The sequence below is a fragment of the Danio rerio genome, chromosome 12, assembly GCF_049306965.1.
Source record: "Danio rerio strain Tuebingen ecotype United States chromosome 12, GRCz12tu, whole genome shotgun sequence".
Lineage (NCBI taxonomy): Eukaryota > Metazoa > Chordata > Actinopteri > Cypriniformes > Danionidae > Danio > Danio rerio.
In genome coordinates, this window is record NC_133187.1 from 18215496 (window position 1) to 18237673 (window position 22178).

General features: G+C 35.5%; 1 protein-coding gene across 1 annotated transcript; it reads right to left on the minus strand.

Annotated features, from left to right (window-relative positions):
- Window positions 1–13195: 13195 nt before the first annotated feature.
- si:dkey-239j18.3 lies at window positions 13196–16412 on the minus strand. The gene is made up of 7 exons (XM_001341678.9): window positions 16116–16412; window positions 15873–15995; window positions 15391–15543; window positions 14979–15203; window positions 14624–14792; window positions 14377–14494; window positions 13196–14291 (listed from the first exon to the last, which is right to left on the minus strand). Exons 1-7 carry the CDS (start codon window positions 16236–16238, stop codon window positions 14192–14194), a joined length of 1011 nt encoding a protein of 336 aa, XP_001341714.2. The 5' UTR covers window positions 16239–16412; the 3' UTR covers window positions 13196–14191.
- Window positions 16413–22178: the final 5766 nt, after the last annotated feature.

A 22178-nucleotide genomic window follows, 5' to 3' on the forward strand; every position in this document is an offset into this window, starting at 1 on the left:
CAAAATAATTAGATGTTATCACTATACTTTCAGGCTAAAAAAATGAGTGTTAAAGGCCAGATGATGGTTAGTGTTAAGTTACAGAACAGATAGCACTTAAAATTTATAAACGTTTATAAAATTTATAAAACTTTCTTAGCATTGCATAATTTTTTCTGACATTAAAGTTTAATTTTAAGTATTATCATCATCTCCAATAAAGAAAACAGCTCAGTTGCCTGTAAGCGTTTACTGCATATTTAAATGTGTTTTAAAACAAGTGTTTTCCCACCACTGTTAGAATGCATATGCATTTCTGTTGCATTTTAAGAATGCTTAAATTAAGATATATAAATTAAACTAGATTGTGCATCAACATAAGTTTTTTTTTTTTTTTTCTGATATGCTAAACTATAGTCTCAGCACCTATTGATTCAGTACAGGACCACTGACACCCACATCTCAAAGGACACATCACCCAACACAAGTGCTGTTCAAGAAATGCGGATATTTTCTTTAAATTTGGTTTGCAGTGTCAAATTCCATTAAAACAACTGTTTCCCACCAGTCCTAATTTACAGTCATCCCTCAAAGTTTGTCGTGAGAGAATTAAAGAAATGTGGCTGAATGAAAGTGAAACTGCTGAACTGCAGTTGAAGCCAATAGGCTCCTACACACTGGGACGTTTTTAGTTCGCATTAATCGGCAGCGTTTTACGAAACAATTTTCAGTGTTCAAACCCAAGCACTTTTCACTGGCGTCTAACAGAAGAGTATGCTAAATCACTATTTTCACGTTAGATGTCGCTGCACAACTTTAAGCTTCTGACACCAGCTTATAACACAGAAGAAGAGGAGAGGAAGTTCACACGTTTGTTTATAAAGTTACTGGTGACTCGAACAAGCATGGATGGTTCAAGCAGCAGCTCCTGCTCTAGCGATGAAGAAATGATTATTGTTCACAGAGCAATAAGCGGCTAAACGTTCATATCCTCTGGGCATCTTCTTCAATGTGCGCTCGCATTGACAGTTTTGCGCTTGAGCGCCTCCAAGTGCTGCTTAGTGTAACTTCAGCAGCTGCGTGCACGTGAACAAAAGTGCTGATCTAATTGGTGGAGAAGGTTTTGAAGCTGCGCGTCAAAACAAAAAAAAACGAGCATGAGGCGTTTTTTTTTTTAAATGACGCTTTTGTGCTTGGCGTTTTGCGCGTTGGTGTGCACAATCACATTGATGACCTTTATTTAGTTACGAGGCGTTAAACGTCGATGGAAAACGCGAGCAAAAAACATCTCGGTGTGCATGGGCCTTAAAACCTATAAATGAAACCCCCAAAATTACATGAAACTCTGGAGCATACTGTGGTTGTCACACTCTCGGCTCATTCATGTTGCTCCAATCACTGCTCTCCCTCACCATCCACCTCTCACCACACCCGTGAACAATCACCAGAATACAAATTACCCGCACCTGCAATCATCACACACTACATTTAATCACCTCCTTCACTCATTCACTGGCTGGAATCAAAGTTTGATGGTTCACCTCATCTTCTCTTCCTCTTTCTCTTGTCTTCTTCTGTGGATGCCCCTCTTTGCCCATACTGTGGATGCACATACAGCTGTTTAAGGTAAGTGACTAAGCTTAACTGGTGTTTGACTTAAGATCTGATGATTACCATAACTGTGTGTGAGATCGCTCCCCCTCTGATACTGTACATCACATACCTGCTTCATCTCTCTGCATATGCCGTATAGTTCTAATAAATACCCATCAATATATAACCATCTTTGTCTTCCTTGTGTGATTGTGACAGTATACCAGACTGAAGAAAAACTGTACACAGCTAATGGAGACTAGCGCCATGCTAACCAGAAGCTGTCCACATCTATTCGCTGGAATGGTACCTTCCATGTGACAAACGCTACCTTCCGTTCCCATGAGCGCCACTATCATTCCTGAGGTCATCACGAGAATGCCACCATGCTTGCCCCATGAGCTACTCAGGCGATCTGAGTACCTGCAATGTTTTTCTCCTACAATGGTCTCTATATTGAGGCTAATGCAGCACCACTATCCTCATAGATGTAATGTGGGATTCTGGAGCGGCTGGTAACTTTATTTCTTCTCACTTTATTACCAAGCATCATAACCCCTCCGTACATAACGAAATTCGATATAAAATAACCACCATTCAGGACTCACCATTAGGCAATGGCAAGATATCCTGAATTACCAAGGAAGTGATTATCCAGTCTCCTCATCGTCGTCAAGAAAAATTAATTCTACTCATTCTTCTTCATGCACTATGGCCTAGATAACAGTCCCTGCGTCTTCCAAAACTTTAGAAATAAAATATTTAAGGACTGCCTCCACTGCTTCACTATAGTCTAAATAAATGACATCCTAATCTATTTCCGTAACATTTTAAAACACCAGTCTCATGTCCAGTCATGTCCTCCTGCGTCTCAGAGAAATCAACTCTTCTGATCAACTGCTATAGCCAAACCTTTGGCTATGCCAAACGCCTGTTTCAGTGGTGCGGCAGCCAAAATCTTGGGCTGTGGACAATGTGAAACGTATTATTCTCTGATGAGTCCATCTGGGGGAATGGACTCTAGCAGCATCACTTGGTGACATAAACGCCACAAACATCAAAATTGGCCACTGTATCTGTCATGGTCTGTTAAACTTATAGTATATTGTTAGCAAAAGGAGGTTTGACACCATACTAATGAATTATTCATTCATTCATTTAATTTCTTTTCGGCTTAGTCCCTTTATTCATGAGGATTCACCACAGCAGAATAAACCCCCAACTTATCCAGCATATGTCTTAGGCAGTGGACGCACTTCCGACTGCAACCCATACACTCTCATTCACACACATACACTACGGGAGATTTATCTTACCCAAATCACCTTTACTGCATGTGTTTGGACTGTGGGGGAAACCGGAGCACCCAGAGGAAACCCACGCCAACACGGGGAGAATATGCAAACTTCATACAGAAACGGCAACTGACCCAGCCCAGGCTCGAACCAGCGACCTTCTTGCCCTACTAATGAATTATTGTGCTCTATAACCAGGCCTTTCAGTTTCATTATTCAGCCCCTGTGGATGTGTAATACTTTTTATTTTAAAATTAATTTATATAATATTTGAATAATAATCGTTTTTTCACAGTATACACTGTTACTTTTCTAATAAGCTCTAAACCAAATTAATATAAAATTTTAGCGTGTGACAGGTGTACAATTCAGCATTTTGTCCAGAACTAATTTATTTAATTGACAAATGTATAAATATTTTATTGATTGTGGAAAGATTGGTTAACTATGTACAAAAATGATCTTAGACAATGTTTGACTGTTATAATTTATTTTATTTTGAAATAAAAGCTGTATGTTGAGATGTGGTGGAAATGACATTTGTTAATTTCACGGTGGAAACAATGTTAAATATTAACAATTTCTCTTATCTACGTTTGACCACTTGTGAATCTTAAAACTAGACAATTTTTTAACTGATGCGGCCATGTTAAGTTACTTTTGAACAAGCTCCTTTTTACTCAACTAGTAACTACACTGTTAGACCTTACCGGGCGTTTTTACAGTAGAATACTGCCAACACTGTTGCCAGTTACTCACAGTAAAAGTTTGGTTACAGTAAGTAACTGGCAACAGTGTTGCCATTTAATTACTGTAACTGAACCATTACAGTCAGTGGCTGGCAACAGTGTTGCCAGTTATTTACTGTAACCGAACCATTACAGTGAGTAGCTGGCAACAGTGTTGCCAGTTAATTACTGCAATAGAGCAGTAGTGGTAACAAACTGGAAACTGCGTACAGTTAATTACTGTACTGTAGGGTTACAACTCACAGCATTATACTGCATACACATTAATAGTATGTTATAGCCTTACTAAAATTAATTAGTATTCTTACCTGTTATTAAAAATAGAAGGCATACAAATTTAGACAAATGTATTTTATTGTTTTGGCAGCAAACAAATATACAACAGAAAATGTATAACAAAATTAAGAAATCAGCAGATATAAATATCATCTTACATATTACAGGTCTGCACAGTAAGGCTGCGGTCACACTAACAATTGAGCATGCAAAATTTTGTCATACGGCACTGCGAAAAGTAGTGGGATTAAACAAAATAATTAGAGATTGAAAAAGCAAGCGACTGGTCCTTAGTTTAAATTTTTGTTCAGACAGGTCATAATTTGATCTTTGATTGGTCTCAAGCAATCACATGATGTGATTTTGCAGGTCAGAGAACTCCAAGCTTGAACTTTCCAATGCTGCGAACGGTGAAATTTTTCGCATGAGCTCGCATTCCAGGTCTGCAGCATTCACATGCGTATGAATGGAATTCTAAAGGGAGAAAAGTGCAGTGTGACTGGGACTTTAAGCTGTAACTCTAATTAAACACACCTGATCAAACTAATTAATGCTTGTTAGAAATCTACAGGTAATGTTGAAGCAGGGTGTGAACTAAACTCTGCTGCGCTGCAGTCCTCCAGGAACTTGGAGTTTGACCCCCATGGTATATAGCATATTTTTAAAGCAATTGGCAACATTTATCACAAATACATATCAAATAAAAAAATGCACGCATGCACGCACACACACACACACACACACACACACACACACACACACACACACACACACACACACACACACAGAAAGTGCTGCAGTAAAATGTGTTTCTCTCTCCTCAATGCTGACCATGCAAACAAAAAAAAAACTAAACAGCAAAAAACACAAAATATTTATTTTATTTTTTAAAGTTTCAAATAATTAAAAAATAAGCATATGAAAACACACACATACTATCAAATCCAAAGGATCCAATCTTTTATTGTTATAATTATTATCTACTTTAAAATCTCATGACCACAAACTTTTCTATTGTTTCTAATATAAATTCATAGGTGGAAACACTGCTCTGAAAAATACTTAGCAACAAACTCACAACCTGGGACCTGACAGTGGAGCTTTTGTGTGTGGATAGTTATTTGTATCATATTTTTTGTGATTCCCTGTGATGATTTCTGTGCACATGTTACCTTACTGAGGTGATGGAATTTATTGGTTTTTATGTGCATAAACTTTTAGCATCTGTACATTATTGCAATATGCAATATCCAATAAATAAATATACTTAAAGCGGGGAGAGGCTAAGTAGCTAACAATGTAGCTATCAAGTACACAGTTCAAGATAACAACAATATAACTTAAAACACAGCCTTATTTTAGAAACCCTCAAAAACATTTTAACACATTTTACTTACTCATTGTAGATTCTTATTTAAAGCCTAAAACATCAGACTCTACATCTGAATTGATAGACAGAGAATAGAGCACACTCAGCAGTAAACAAATCAAACACCTGGCTCCCTTAAAGAGCCAGCATTTTCTGAAAACTTTTTCTAACACCTTTGTGTTTAGAATAAGACGGACAGCCTGTGGGAGTGTGGTGAGGCCTAAATCATTGTCTTCTGCCTTTAAAATGCACGTCTCTATAAACAGCAACATAAATCTTCAGAGTAAATGGGACAGTAATGGTTGAACAGTAATTTGCCATTTGTTGTCACAGTACATAAAGTAAATTACTGTAATTTATCCTTTGCATTACACAATTCTATACAAACTCTACTCCTTTTACAGTAAAACACTGTTTCCTTTTATTACAGCAAAACACTGACTATTTTGCAGTTATTTACTGCATAATCTACAGGGTAAGCGTGCAGTCAAGCTTTAACCCTAATTAAGCACACCTGATCAAACTAAATCTAAATGTAGTGTGTTGAAGCAGAGCTGGAACTAAATTCTGCTGGGCTGCGGCCCTCTAGTAGTTTGACACCCCTGGAGCATAGCATATTTTCAAAGCAACTGCCTACATTTATCACAATTATGCACATATTGTTTAATAAAAACAATTAAAATATGCAAACTTCATCGATAGGAAAAAAAAAATTATAATAAATAATCTGATCCTCATGTCGTTCCAAATCTGTAGTAATAATAAAAAAAACACAAAAATGACATGATTAATACATTTTTTAGGAAAGCCTTTTTACTATACTGTTAATGCCACTTTTACTTACTTTAATTGAAGTTTTCCAAACAAATTCATTGAGTCTCTGCAAACATGTATGTACGTGCTGTTTAAGATATATATTTTTTAAATAACACATTTTTACTAGTCATTTTCGTAGCAAAATACTAATATTCAGTTGAAATTGCAAATTAAAAGCTGAACTATAGGTTAAATTAGGCAAATTAGACTAATTATAGAAACGTAAGTTATAAGAATTATTATGACAATTTCTTTGCTCTGTGTGAATATTTTTGCCTTTAAATGCATTTCATCCATATCTTATGCTTAGCTTTTAATGATCTCTGTGGCATTGGTTGACTCCTGATACTCAATGTTAAAACATAAAAGAAACCAAAGAAAACACATGACTGCAGTGAAATTCAGCTTATCATCAATGCAATGTCCCACTCTCCCCTCAATACTGACCATTCACATATCAAAACTGAACAGTAAATACATATAAATATATAGAATTATATAATAAAAATAAATAGCAACATAAAGCATCAGAGTAGATGGGGCAGTAATGGTTGATCAGTAATTTACCATTTATTATGACAGTAAATATCTGTAATGGGTACATAGAGTAAATTACTGTGATTTATTCTTTGCACTACAGAATTTCATACAAATCCTGCTTCTTTAACAGTAAAATACTGTTTCCTTTCATTACAGCTAAACACTGGCTATTTTACAGTTATTTACTGCATAATCTACAGTAAGGGTTAACAGTGTACTCAACAAGACTAAAAGTGCCTGTAGTTAAAGAATTGCCCATACATACATCCTGCTTAGGTATTATTGTAGCCCAGCTTGTGCTGTTTACAGTGTTATCATATCAACATAAATGTCAGTGCATTTTAAAACTTTTCCAGGGGCCCAAAACACTTTTAGACCCCTGGTGGTTAATAACTCTTGGTTTGTTTTGTGCTTGAGCACATGGCTTTTTCTTTGTTTGCCATGTGCTCCTCTTATCCTGCCTCATTGTGTCTAGCTGTCACACCCTCTTGTTTAGATTGTCGAAAGCCAGTCACACTACACTTTTCGCCCCATACACTTCTATTCATACACATGCAAACGCAGCAGACCAGAAGCGCAAGTTTGTACAACAAGTTTCGCAGTTCGCTGTATTGCAAAGGTCAAGCTTGGTGAATACTGGCCTGTGAAAATGCATCACGTGACTCCATTAGACCAATCAAAAATCAAAACATGACCTCTCTGTACAGAAATTTTAAATATGGAGCAATCGCTTGCTTTTTTAATGTCTAAATCATATTGTTTAATCCCAAAATTTATTTTCATGATTTTGATGAAGCAGCATTCAATTTAAGCTCTTTAGACCATGACCGTTTCTCAGTGTTTCATTGCAATGTCTTTAAATAAATAATTCACGAGTTCACACTTGCATTCGTTTAAGTATAAAGCATATTTGGCGTGCTGTCCGGGGGGAGGGCTCTGAGCTCGAGGAGACACCCCAACTCGAGTTATTCCCCTTATAAGGAAACAAAGAGGAGTTGGGATTCGAGCGAAGTATCTAGCCCGGCCCCAGAGCGCTCCCCCCGGGAATGCAATGCAAGAGGTGAGGTGACGGGGTGGTGGAGGGATGCTAAAGTCGTGAGATGCTGCAGGTAAGACAGCTTTGGTATATATAGGCGTTGCTCAGAAACTGATTTGATGATGGGATAATTGTCAATGACGTATACGATACTGAAACTTCTGCGCATGCTCCTCCCGAAATTTGTTTACAAACATCACTTATTTAGGCCTATTTTAATTTTTCATTTATTTTCATTATTCATTTATTATTATGTACTGTATCGAGTATACCGAAGCCACGTCGCCCTGGTCTAAGATTCACCCCAGCTGGCACCTCATTAACACTGGATCAATCACAGTTGGAGCTCATCAGGAGGAGACACATTAACCCAGCCCCACACACGAGGAAGACGAGCTTCATTCTTACATGACTCCCTGCGCTAACACATGTGTTTCTCTGTCTCTCTCTCACAGCAGACTCCAGCTCTTGACCGATCCAGCACCCGAACTCTCACTCTATTTCACCTTTTCACCAGAGCACCTACCCCAAGAAGAGCACCGTATTTATCCCTGGTTCACCTTGTTCACTTTATAAATAAGTCATCCTCTGGGGACCTGTTTGTAACACAACGCTACTGTGTGTGTGTTTTCCCTCTGCCTCGCTACAGTACAATAATTGAGACATAAAATGAAAGTAAAATATAATCAACATTGAAAATGTAAATAAAAACTTAAATGAAAACATAAATGAAAATGTCTTGTCTTAGTCCTATCAAAATAGCAAACACTGAACATCTATGTATATTTAGGCTAAAATACTGCTTTATTTGTTTATTTAAGACTACTTATTTGTACTGAATGTTTGTGCTTTCATTTTAGTTGTCTTTTTTTTTCTTCATTACTATTTTCCAAAACGAGTCCTTTTTGCACTTAACAAGTTTACAATAAAGTGTTTTAACAAATTTTAAATGATTAATGAAAGAATTACAATGCTTTGACTTATTGTTTAATCTCATTTACAAGCATAGAAGCATATTTAAAGCTGCTGTATAGGCTATTTCTGTCCGTTTGCATCCCGTCCCCTTGTGCCCCCTGGCGGCTTATTCACAAACTACGATCATACACTAAAAACAGAGCGGCAGCAATTTCAAATGGCGGCGGTATAAGCCCTGGCGGTAATAGTCACTTTGAACTCTCACCTACTGTATGAGCCACAGATTCAGAGTAAACTTAGTAAAGGCTAGCTTCTTTGGTGATGTGCAGTATTAGATTATACATTTAGCGGACATTTGTGCTCAGGCCTGGTCCTAACTAATTTGGCACCCTAGGCAAGATTTCAGGTGGTGCCCCGTCACATTACATAAATGTAACTGCTAGTATATATTCATAAGAAACTAAATAGCTTTTTGATTGACTACTACAAGCTGGGAAATTGTCAGATAAATATGCCAATACAATTAACATTATTGCTGAATAGATCTAATATTTACACATTTGCTTGAGGAAGGAATGATGGGGGTAGTTACATTACTATTTTCCATAACATCTATGCCCTTTCATAACATTAGCTGACGTTAAAACATGCAGATAGCACTACAGCTATTTATTAATTAGCAATCTGTCAATGTTGGGATGTAAAAAATATAGGACAACAAATAGATTCAAATGATAGAATACATAGCAAACATTAAAAAATATTGACAATAAAATAAAAGGTTTAGCCTATTAATATCAATGCCCTTTAGAGAAATTAAATAAAGCTATAAAATCTATTTCACTTTTATTTGTATTTGCATATTGATTACAGTTACTATAGTTATTTAGTTTTTTACTATATTTATTTAGATTTATTGGAATTCCATTGCGACTAAACACATCTTATAGTGCTGCAATTACAGTATCAGAGATACATTTTAAACATGCTACTTCAATGTAGCATGAAAAATAGTCGACAACCAGGAGATATGTAGTCTTTTCCCAGAAAAAAAAAGTCTGTGCCCACTCGCTGCCAGGGTCTTTCAGGCACTGGGGTAGTCAGCAAGGGTTCTCTGTGTTCTGCTCTATTCTGTGAACATATAGTACAGTTCTCCACCAACTGACTAATGTGAACAGACAGTCCCGGCCACCAGACGGCCTGACGGTCTCTGGCTGGGCATTTGACAATACCCTGGTGACCAATGTGTATGTTACGGAGGACCTCCTGCCTCATCCATTGAGGAATTACTATTCTTTGGCCCCTGAGGAGTAGCTCTCCAGCAACAGTAAGATTTTCTCTTTCAAGCCAGTATGGCCCCAACTCAGGTGGAAGATGTTATGTGGTAAGCAGGTGGTAAACAGTTATGAGCTGTTTACCCGCCACATGCACAATGTCAAATGTGACATTGTTCCCGTTCCAGTTGGCTTTTCTGTTTCGCTCCATCTCCAGGGCCATTGCCTCCAATGTTGGGCCTTTTTCCTCCTCTCTCTGTTCCCAGGTCGGACTTCTTCTTGCTTTTCCGAATACCAGCTTCTTTTCTCTCACTCACTCCTCTGAATCCCCCACATCCGCTTCATCGAGCGCCCTCTGCTGGGTAATGTTGAGACGGCCGCTGAATTTCTGTTATAGTTTGTGACTTTATTCTGGCTGTTGTTTTGCTTTTCTTTTTTGTCTCAGGATCATGAAGGGATGCCCTCTGCTGTGAATATGTTCTGCCAGCACTGTTTACAGTTAAAGACTGCCAAAAGACTTTTTGTTCTGTTTTTTCCTTCCTCTTGGCTGGATTTTGGTCTTCCTCAAGAAAATAACTTATTTTCTATCTAACTTATTTAGAATTTGAATCAGTTGTATCTCACTTGTTGTTCTTTCCAGACTTTATTGATCCTAAACAAAACTGTTAAATTATGACCCTGAGCATGTCTTGGCATTTTAATAAAGGTGCTTAATCATAATGATTTAGGGAAAATTCTTTTAAATAACATTGTTTTCTCTTGAACTTTAAGTGCAGTCACTTTATTGATGGTGTTTGATCATAATAATCTAGCAAAAGTCTGTAAAATAACAGTATTTCTTTGTAAAACACTTATTGTGTAACTTTATTGAACATATTTTATCATAATAATTTTGGAAAAGTCTGTAAACTAACACTTTATTCTTTGTAAAAAAAAAAGAAAAGAAAAAAAAACTTAATGTGTAACTTTAATTGAACAGATTTGATTATAATAATCTAGGAAAAGTCTGTAAAATAAAATGTTTTTCTGTAAACATTTTAATGAAAATATCTGTAAAGTTATTTTTTGCACTTTATTTCAACAAAGAAATTTTACCGTAAATTTATGGTTTTTGTTTGGTAACTATAGCTGCCAGTCATTTGACCTTTATTTTACAATTTTATTTATTTATTTATTTGGTAACACTTTATAATAACTACACACTATAAATCATTTATTAAGCATTATCAAATGGTGAATTCATTATCTGTTAAGCATTAACTCTACATTAGTAAGCCTTAGTAAGCAGTTTATAACTTCAGCTACAAATGCTCTATTCTTGACTTACAAACATATTTATAATGTGCTTAATAATTGTACTTTCATGCTTTGCTAATGATTTATTTTTCATTACTAAATTAAGTATTGCATTATTTACAAACCATTTGTGTTTAAGAGTAGTTGAGGGTTTTTAGAATAATTCAGAATGAGTTAGTAAATGATTAATAAACTATAAAAATCAACGTTTATATATCTTGCTATTCAGGCATATATTAATGGTTACTATGTATGTTAGTAAATGCTTTATTAACTCAACTTCATCTAGTTTTGTGACCTAATCTAAAGTGAAGATTATGTATGCTATATAAATCCCTTATAAATGACAAATAAAGGCTCAGTTAAATTCTAAACAGGAAAAATTACATTATTCATTCCTATTCATTTAAAGATATAAAAATGAAACTGTACTTCAAAAGAAAAATAAATCTTTGCAACCTTATTTAAAATAAAATAACTGTATAGTTTAAACATTGCATCTTATTGTATTGTTAAATTATTATATTGTTGTTGTTTTATCCAGTTTTATGTCGTATTTTGACACTCCTGTAATTTGGCAATGTTTAAACTTTACAGTAATTTTACTTTTTAGAATAGATTGCAGATTATTGTTCATTTGATTCTGAGCCTTTAATTGTCATTTATAAGGGATTTATAAAGCATGAATAGTCCTCACTTTAGATCAGGTCACAAAACTGCATGAAGTTGAGTTAATAAAGCATTTATTAACATATTAGTTAACTATTGGTATATGCCTGAATAATAAGATATATAAATGTTGATTTCAATAGTTTATTAATCATTTTCTAACTCATTCTGAATTATCCTAAAAACCCTCAACTACTCTTAAATATAACTAGTTTGTAAATAATGCGATACTTAATTTAGTAATGAAAAATAAATCATTAACTAAGTATGAAAATACAATTATTAAGCACATTATATAGGTGCTTATTAGTCAAGAATAGAGCATTTGTAGCTGCAGTTATAAACTGCTTACTAACGTTTATTAATGTAGAGTTAATGCTTAATAAATAATGAATTCACTAGATGCTAATGCTTAGTAAATGATTCATAGTGTGTAGTTATTATAAAGTGTTACCATTTTTAATTAATTTAGTAATTACAATTTAGTAATCACAATTTATTACTTTAATTTTACGTAATTTTAAATATACTTAAAAAAACAGGAAAAAACACTGCAAATATTAAGGCAAATTTAATGTATAAAACAGTTTTTACAGTTTTTAATGTATAAAACAGTAATTACTGCAATTTGTCATTACTTATAAAGTACATAAAATAACAGTCAAGCTGTTAATTTACAGATTGTAATTTTTACGTACTTTTGTATAAATACTGCATAAATAATTCTGTAATTTCCCAGAATGAAAAAACAAGAATGTCAGTAATTTGTCTTTAATGATAAAGTACCTAAAATGAAAGTTAAACTGTTAATTCAGAGAGATTGTCATTTTACTAAGTTTTGAATATAATTCATTCATTCATTCATTTTCTTGTCGGCTTAGTCTCTTTATTAATCCGGGGTCGCCACAGCGGAAAGAACCGCCAACTTATCTAGCAAGTTTTTTACGCAGCAGATGCCCTTCCAACCGCAATCCATCTCTGGGAAACATCCACACACACACACATTCACACACACACTCATACACTACGGAGAATTTAGCCTACCCAATTCACCTGTACCGCATGTCTTTGGACTGTGGGGGAAACCGGAGCACCTGGAGGAAACCCACGCGAAGGCAGGGAGAACATGCAAACTCCACACAGAAACGCCAACTGAGCCGAGGTTTGAACCAGCGACCTTCTTGCTGTGAGGCAACAGCATTATCTACTGCGCCACTTCCTCGTCTTGAATATAATTTTAAATGACAAAAATTTACTTTAAAAAAAATTAGAGATATTTTTTGTAAAATTAGGTGTGTTTTTTTTTCATGCGTAATGCATTATTAACATCCAAATTCATGTTTGGTAACATTATGTAACGTCGGGAGTAACACATACAACTGGAGGTAAGATCCAAATGCAGGTTTATTCAAAGTCAGGCAAGCGATGGTCAACACAGGTGCAAACAGGTATTTGGAGACAGTCCAGAATCACAGTCGAATACAGGCTAGAGGTCAGAAAGGCAGGTGGCAGGCAAAGACAAAGAGGCTAACAAGGCTAACGGTCAGTACACAAGATAACAAGACTGGGAAAACGCGTTGTAATGCTACTTAACAGTGAACAAGACTTGGCAAACTGAAGGGGTGAATGTGTGGCTTAAACCGTGTGTGTTAATCAGTCTCTGAAAGTCCTCAGGTGTGCGAATGTAATCAGTCTAGATGAGGAAGCATGTGTGAGTCTGACTGGAGTGCATGTGTGAATATGTAGTCCAGAAATGGCGGATTTGTAGTCCATGGTATTTGTAGGTGCAAACCAGAGATCTTATGGGAAATGATCGCTGGTAATTGTGACACATTAGTTAATGCACCATGAGTTATCTATTACCAATGAAAAACTGTATTTTCATTGACTAACAAGCAAATACTTACTGTTACCATTAATGCATATCAAAACAATATTGTTGAATGCTGAGATTTGTACCTTTAATTAGATTTTTTTGTGGTAATTTGATCCGGTTATAAAGAATTGTATTACATAATCAGAATAGCTTCGTCTTAATCTGCCCCATTAAATTCAACACAGGTCTAATGTAAGAAACACTTTTTAAACATTTAATATTTATGGTTTTCCTACATGATATGCAAATAAACAAAGTACAGACTTGAGATTGCCATGCCAGAATATTTAATATTTATCCATTTGCAGGTCAAATAGATCCAGTACAAAATTCTTCTTCTTGGATAAACAAAAATATATGAAACACAAGAAAAATGGAATTTCCTAAAATACCACTATCATAGCACTAACAGCAGAAAAACTTGATAAAATAGAAGAAATAAAAACACATTAAAATAGAGAAACCATAAACGGGACTTTTTCAGAATGCAGAGAAGGCTCCAGTGGCCTTACATTAGGGGATAGCTGGCCTTTGTCGCAACGCCACAGTGATTGTTTTTGTCTTTTGCCATGTAGATGTAGCCTTTGTCACCCCATTTGTCAGACCAGCTAAAAAAAGTTGAAAGAAATAATAAAATATGAAAACATGCAATCAAGCTTGTGCCCACAAAACTAAGGATAGTTGGCATCATACCTGTTCTTCACAATCCAGTATCTATTCCCAGCAACATCAGCACCCTGATAACCATAGCCAACCACCAAGACTGCATGATCAAGTCGACTACTGCTACATGCTCTCTCATAATAGATGCCTAAAGATCAGAATATTACAAAGGTGTCAAGACAGAGTAAGTTCAGTAATAAGTTTGCAATAATTGTATAACTAACCATTTTTGCAAATATTGAATTAAAACTAGAGTTGAGGGATATCAGACACCTACCAGACTGATAGAACTGTAGGGATTGATGTGATGCGTCAATAGCAACAGATACAGGACCCACAGCTGCAACAGCATTCATTAGGGCAAGCTCATTACCGCTGGGAATGTCCACGAATCCGGTGATTTTAGCGACATTAAAACGGGGGTCATACCGGCATGGCAGATCATCCTGCAAGCACAAAGTTAAAATAAGAAAAACATGGTACATTGAAGTCTTAAAATACTTAATGACCTTCATTCAAAGAGATTAAAAAACTAAAATGACATTTGTCCACAATCTGCAAATACAGCAGTTTAATCCCATGTCTTCAAAAGAGTTTTCCTTGCTCAGAAACTGTCACAATATGATTCTTACCCTTGCAAGATAAGGGTATGACTGCTCAGAATCCAGCCCCTTGTTTTCTTTAACATACTGGAAGGCCTGGTCCATGAGGCCTCCATTACACCCTTGATTGCCCTGTGGTCTGGAACAGTCCACCAAGTTTTGCTCACTCATAGAAATCAGCTTTCCAGTTTTACGGAAGAGCTGACCTTCCAAGGCACCCGTTGAACTGAAAGACCAGCAAGATCCACATTGTTTCTAAAACCACAAAACAGAAGAGTCACCAAACAGTAAAGCTACAGATACACATACTGACATTTAATAGCCATTTATACATTAAACTGGGTTTACCAGATCAACTGTAAATAGATCAATTGTCATAGATGCAACTATAGGTCCTAATTTAGCATAAAACATTTGCAGTTTTCAGTTACTTTAAACTCACCTGGTCTTTGACAGGAGTAACATAGCCCCTCTGTCTCCAGTCAACCTGTTGTGGGGCTGCAAAAAAGCTGGGTTCCATGAACAACGGGCCCTGTGATGTCTGGTTGGGGTCATGCTTATAACCATTCATTGCCTGTCTGAACTCCTCATTTGTCTAATAAAGAGATTGAAGTGAAAAAGTTAAGAAAACAACCTTACAAATAGTGCTTTAAAAAGGTATTAATAGCACCTCAAATTGAGAATTAAAGTAATTTTGCAGAAAATCCATTAAAGCACACAGGGCTTAAATCTCTAATCTAGGATGTTGTTGACTGTAATTGAATCATTTAATAAACACAACAACATTCTGATCTGGTTTCACACTTATGAATCTTGCATTTGATTATTTTTTTTCTCTGTCTCTCTTTGACAATTTGGATTGTATAAAGCAATATAGATAGAGAAATAAATGACTGTAATTGACTGTAATACTAAACTGCTCACCATGTCACCAAATTGATTCATTCCCATTTTAAAGGTGTGATTTCCATAGGAATACTCAAAGTTGTGTTGCTCAATTTTTCTCAAGTTCTCCTCCCAAATCATTCTCCTCCCGACCTCTACATCCTGGAGTGGAAAGTAGATACTGTATCAGCTATTGCAAAGCACCAGTTCAACATAAACGCATGCACTGCATTATTTATTCATGTTAAGCTGATACATGGCTAAAGACTACAGTCTTCCCACCTCATGATAGCTTTTTCCATGCTGGCTCTTCCAGGAGTTCCAGTGGTCATCTAACTGGATGTCTATAGATGAAGCAGCAAACACTGCACTTATGCTAAGCGTGACGAGCAAAGCAAACATCATCCTGCCTGAAAGACTGACAGAAAAAAACAATAACAGTAAAAAAAACTAAATTAACTTAAATTAACTTTAAAGAAAAAAATTAACTTTAAAGAAAATTTACAAACATTAACAAAACACTTTAAACAGGCAACAGCACAAGCAGTTCACTTTACTGTGAGTTGAGGTAAATGTCACATTAATATGATACAAGCAATGTCTCTTATGAAGGTAGGAAAAAAAGAAAGATTTACACTTACCTTTCACAAACAAACCTTAACTGTAATTGTTTACAACTGAGTGTATTTTATAGCCTATCCGAACATAGAGGCGGTCTCTCATTGGCTGACATTGATGATGAAACTAGTCAATTTACAGCCAATCAGGTGCAGCAAGAACTTTATCTTGTGATGTGATCCAGCATCACAAGTATTCATCAATGGACTAGGGTGATTCTTTATGTTATTGGTAGACTGTAATAATATAAGGAAATCAGAAATGTTTTGTTATTTCCACAGTTTATAAAAATCAACATTTACAATACACAAGTGGAAAGCTTACTAGAATATTCTTCACTTGATATGGGGATGTAGACATTTTTCTAGGTTTGTTTTTTTAATCATTGTTTGGGTTTGTCACATAAGGGTGTGTTTGACCAATCCCACATGCTTAGACAGAAAATAATCCAAGAGAAAACACAGAGTCCATTTAGAAAACTAAGCATTTTTAAATAGCATCAGGGGCTAATTACTTTTATTCTAATTACTAAATATTATTAAGAATTTAAACTGATTGAAATTGGCAGACACAATACTTCCAGTTTTAATGTGTCTATATATATATCCATTTTTATATCCATATTTTCATATAAGAATGTGTGTTTGCCCTACAATGATAATTGTTTAATTACAGTTTTATCTTTTATTAATCTTTTTTAAACAAAGCAGTTAATAAATAAAAGTAACAAGCTGGTTACTCACTCAATAAACATTTTAAAGCAAAACCAGACATAAACACAAAATAATTATATGTTATCATTATATTTTCAGGCTGATAAAATAAGTGTTAAAGGCCAGATGATAGTTGGTGTTAAGTCACAGAACTTTCTTAAGTGCACTTAAAATTTAGTATCAAAAAAGTATCAAATTCCATTAAAACAACTGTTTCCCACCAGTCCTTACTTCACACTCATCCCTCAAAGTTTGTTGTGAGAGAATTAAGGAAATGTGGCTGAATAAAAACAAAACTGCTGAACTGGGGCCTGTTTCAGAAAGGAGGTTAAGTGAAAATACTTAGAGTATTTAAACCCTGAAATGAGAGGAACTCCGGGTTTTCTGTTTCAAAACGGCAGGTTTGTTAAATTCAATAAAGCAGGGTAAGTCAAGCCTGTTTCTGAAAGAGAGGTAATTTTAACTTAGAGTCAGTTACCGTGGTAACTTACTCTGTGAACCTAACCTGGTCAGGAGCAGGTTTTGCTCTCTAAACTCAGTTTCTGTCGGTCTTCTCCCCTTTTTTTAAAGACGAAGCGGTATTTCTCGCCTTAGTCTTATGTTTCCACCCACCTATTTTAATGCTCATTTTGGAGATGTGCAAAAAAATGATTGATGAAAACCTCATGATGCACATAACCTTTTAAAATATACATAAAAAACTGAGTAGAATAAACTTTTATTTGATAGAAAATATGTGCATAAACTATGATGGAAACACTTTTACTGAATAAATTACAGTATGTACAGTACATAAAAAAGGTCTTGATCATATGATGATGAAAATGTGTGTGAATGGACAAACCAGCAGGCAGAGCAAACTGTAACACATCTTAAATGTTGTTTTAGTAATTCAAAAATGCCTTAACTGTTTCAGTATTAGTGTATATTATTAATTACCTCCGAGCGTCTGGAGCGTGTCAAGAGTCTCCACGTCTCATGGCTTCAAACGCCCCCCCGTGTTCATTGTGCGTCAGCATTGTCTTCTGAGGCGCAACTACATTTATTGAATAAAGAAATGATTGACGCAGCTTCTTCTACCACAGTAAATTCTGTTTTTACTGTTAATATTTGGCACCAGTTAATCAGGAAGTTTAGATTTTGTTCTCTTTGACTCGTTAGATGTAAACGCTTCTTTATTCGCATCTTTCATGCAATATTCCAGTTTTGCACATAGATTTATGTAATATATTTGGATGGAAACATAGATATTGCCTACATTTTAGTCACACACAGAACAAAGTCACGTACAAGAATGACTTGTCCTTTTTTTAATAAATAATTACCCTAAATTCACTGACCTTAGACATGTTACAAGATTAATGGGATTATTAATCTTTCTAAAAATTATTTTTAGTACTGCTTACCTTTTAAATGTTATATCAACCTCTACCACTTGATTAATAAAAAAAGGCAGACACACAAGTGCACTGTTAAATCTATTAAAACTGATAAACGTGTATAAAAGTTTAGAAAGAATTACGCATTACATTGCTTATTTTATCATATTTAAATATTTAAATACTTTAACTCTAAAATTACACATTAACTTTTCCCAGGCTAACTGTCTGTTTCACTGATGGTTGCTTCTTTATAAATATATATGCTCATATTTGCTATAACTTTGCATGATCACATCAAGTTCAGCTGGAGAAAGAAATGCTGATCTCTTTTTTTCAGATGTTGCCATTGTCACTCGTAATATCTGCTCTCCATTGATAATGCCTTTTTATAGTCACGGTGTGCATGCTTAACCCTGAGTTGGTCTACTCAAAGTTGATTGACCTAACTCAGATTAACTATTCTGAAACCGAAAACTCTGAATGAATCTCTCGGTAAATCAACTCAGAGTTCAAGTTTAAACTCCGAGTTGTTTGAACCTCCTTACTGAAACAGGCCCCTGCAGTTGAAGTCTGGAGCATACTGTGATAGGGTATATGCCGAACGTCACGTGACCAAACCGGATCCCTGGGTAGAATACTTCCGCTCATCGCCAGTTCTTATGCGCCATCGGTTTGTTATTGAAAGTAGTTAATTGTAAGTAGTGTTTATAAGTCATATAATTGGGTATATGAGCAACTTTCGCGTTCTAGTCAACCTGGGTAGAACACTTTTTCACTCTCCGCTAATATGGCATTGTTTTATACAAGAAGCCTTCAGGAACTACCAAAGTTAAGTATAATAGATATCCACCGGATATGCTCATTGTCATCAAAATGTTTGGCCTCCAAATTGGACAAAGGATTTAAATTGTATGCTTCATCATACATAATGGATTATGAAGGTATGTGATCTAGCGGAATGTAAACGCTGTACAATGTCACTAACTAGCTAACGCTATAACGTTACTTAGTCAGCCGTATGGATGTTTGGATCTACATATTCACATTAACACTTTGTGAATTTTTGCACCAGTATCAAATAAAGACAGGTTGACTGGTGATGTCAGCATTGGGGCAGCCTGTCACAGGCCTATGAAGAAGTCCGAGACGCCACACAGCCTGAGAGTAACGTTAGGGATGGTGTGGGAGTTCTGTTTGTTCAAGTTCAGAAACATTTTTTTGTTTGTTTGTTTTTAAGCCGTTCTGGCTTAAAATAAAAATCTGTGATCATAACTAAGTCTTTTAGTTGTCCTGAGAGACTTGGAAAATGTATCTACAGTTAAAGTTACCTTACATAAATTAACCATGGGTTTATTTTAGTAAAAGTATTGTAACCATAAATAGATACACACACACACACACACACACACACACACACACACACACACACACACACACACAGATATATATTTATATATATATATATATATATATATATATATATATATATATATATATATATATATAGTGTGTATGTGTGTGTGTGTGTATGTAGTGGCATAATTAGGATCCATACTTACAGTAAGCCATTATACTTTTATGTATTGTAAAACTATGGTTGATTCACGTAAGGGATGTTATAAGTTCACTGTTGTTATCTACTTGTTAAAAGTTGAATATAGTGAGGTCACTGAGGTATAGCTGACTCTGATTGTAGTCCTTAGTGTCATTATTTCATATTAAGTGTAAAGGGGTATCTCAAAATAAAAATCTATAATATTACACACAGTAGTAACCAATTATGTTGTTTTTTTATATTAAAATAATAGTCAATCATACCTCATCAACCTAGCTAGATAGACACTTCAGGCAATGTTTTTATGTCTCTTTTTCATATACTTTTGTACAGATTGTTCTTCGGGATTCAAACCCTGCCATCTTGACTTCACAACGTTGCTCATGTGTAGCTGGGACTGCTCTATGCAACCACATAGTGGCTTTGCTGTTTCAAACAGCACATTATTCCGGGTTGAATATGCAAGTTGTGCCCCCTGTCCACTCCTGCACTGAGACAGAGCAAAGGTGGCACAAGCCCAGAACAGCTGTGAGTGCAACGACAAAACACTCTTGTCACTAGTAATATTAATATTTGTTAGATCTTTGAAGTATTTCGTAGTTTTGTCAATGCCACAGTTCTACTTATAAAGTTCAGGAACCTTAGAAGGGTGTAAATGTATTGTTAAATGCTTATTTTGACAGTCATAAATAATTTGGCTTTTTATCTGTGTATTTTTAAGGTAATTTAATTATTTAAATTTTATTGTCTCTTATATATTAGATATTGTGTTTTTTTTCTCTTATCAGGGAGTAAAACCGGGGCCAATAAATAGTGTAGTCATCACCCGACCAAGACTCACCAGACTGCAAGGAGGAATCAGGTAAGTTAATTAAGCTAATTAAAAGGTTTTTTCACCTAGTAATTAAATTTTGTTATTAATTATGCAATGATGATCAAAATAAACAAACATCAAGGTAAGAGATCATACATATTATAAAATATTATGAATGTTTTTGAGTTTAGTTTTTTTTTTCTAATTTTGAACTTTTATTACTAATTTAAAATATACTTTGGTATCTGTGATGTTTTGTGAAATTAGTAGTTGCTTTCTTTACTATTATCTGTCCTGATGGTTATTTTTTCCATGAATAAATAGGACGAGGAACAACAACAAACTGTGTCTTTGTATTTATTTAAAATTTATTGTTACTATTGGCCTTGTGGACCACATGGGTATCAGGGACTCTTTACTGTGTGTAGATATTCATGCCAGTAAACCACCACCGAAGACAAATTTTGACCCAGGAAGAACACTGCTGTGGCATGTTTACTTATTGCTGTGTGACTGCTGCTGCCTTTAATGTTTTAACTATGACTGTGTTTTACAGAAGTAAACTCTACAGGGGGTTGGTTGGGGACCCCCTTGACATGTCTTTGTTGCAGATGGAAGATACTTTCAAAGACTTTGCAATTAAAGACAAACCATTAATTGCAACTATGTGTATATGTAAAGGGAAGACTGTAGTAGAGTAAGCATTTGGGTTGGTACAAAAGGGGAGTGTACTATCTTACCAGCAATGGCAACAAAATTAATCAGCATTCATCTAAATTGTCCACAGTATCCACAACTGCCTCTTGGGCAGCACAGGCTTGATCCTACAGAATGTGTCCATGTATGCACTGAGGAAGAGCATTTTCACCTCAAGAGCCTGATGGTCACATTGGACATGGCCAATAAAATTGAGGCTGCCACAAGAGATCAAGCAGCACAACAAGATTGGCACAAGCTGCGCAAGGCAAGAATCACCTCTTCTCATTTCAGAGAAGTTTGTTTTGTTAGGGGAGTGAGTTCGGCAGATTCTCTTGCAGAACAAATCCTCAGGGGAACAAAACAGACCGCTGAAATGAAAAGAGGTGCAGACATGGAGTTTGAGGCTGCAGTAGAGTACTCGAAGTTAAAAAATGTCAACTATAGACCATGCGGCCTTATTATCCACCCCGACACACCATAGCTTGGTACATCGCCAGATGGCTTAATTCATGATCCATCCACACAGCCTGCATTTGGTCTGGTCGAAATCAAGTGCCCAAATGT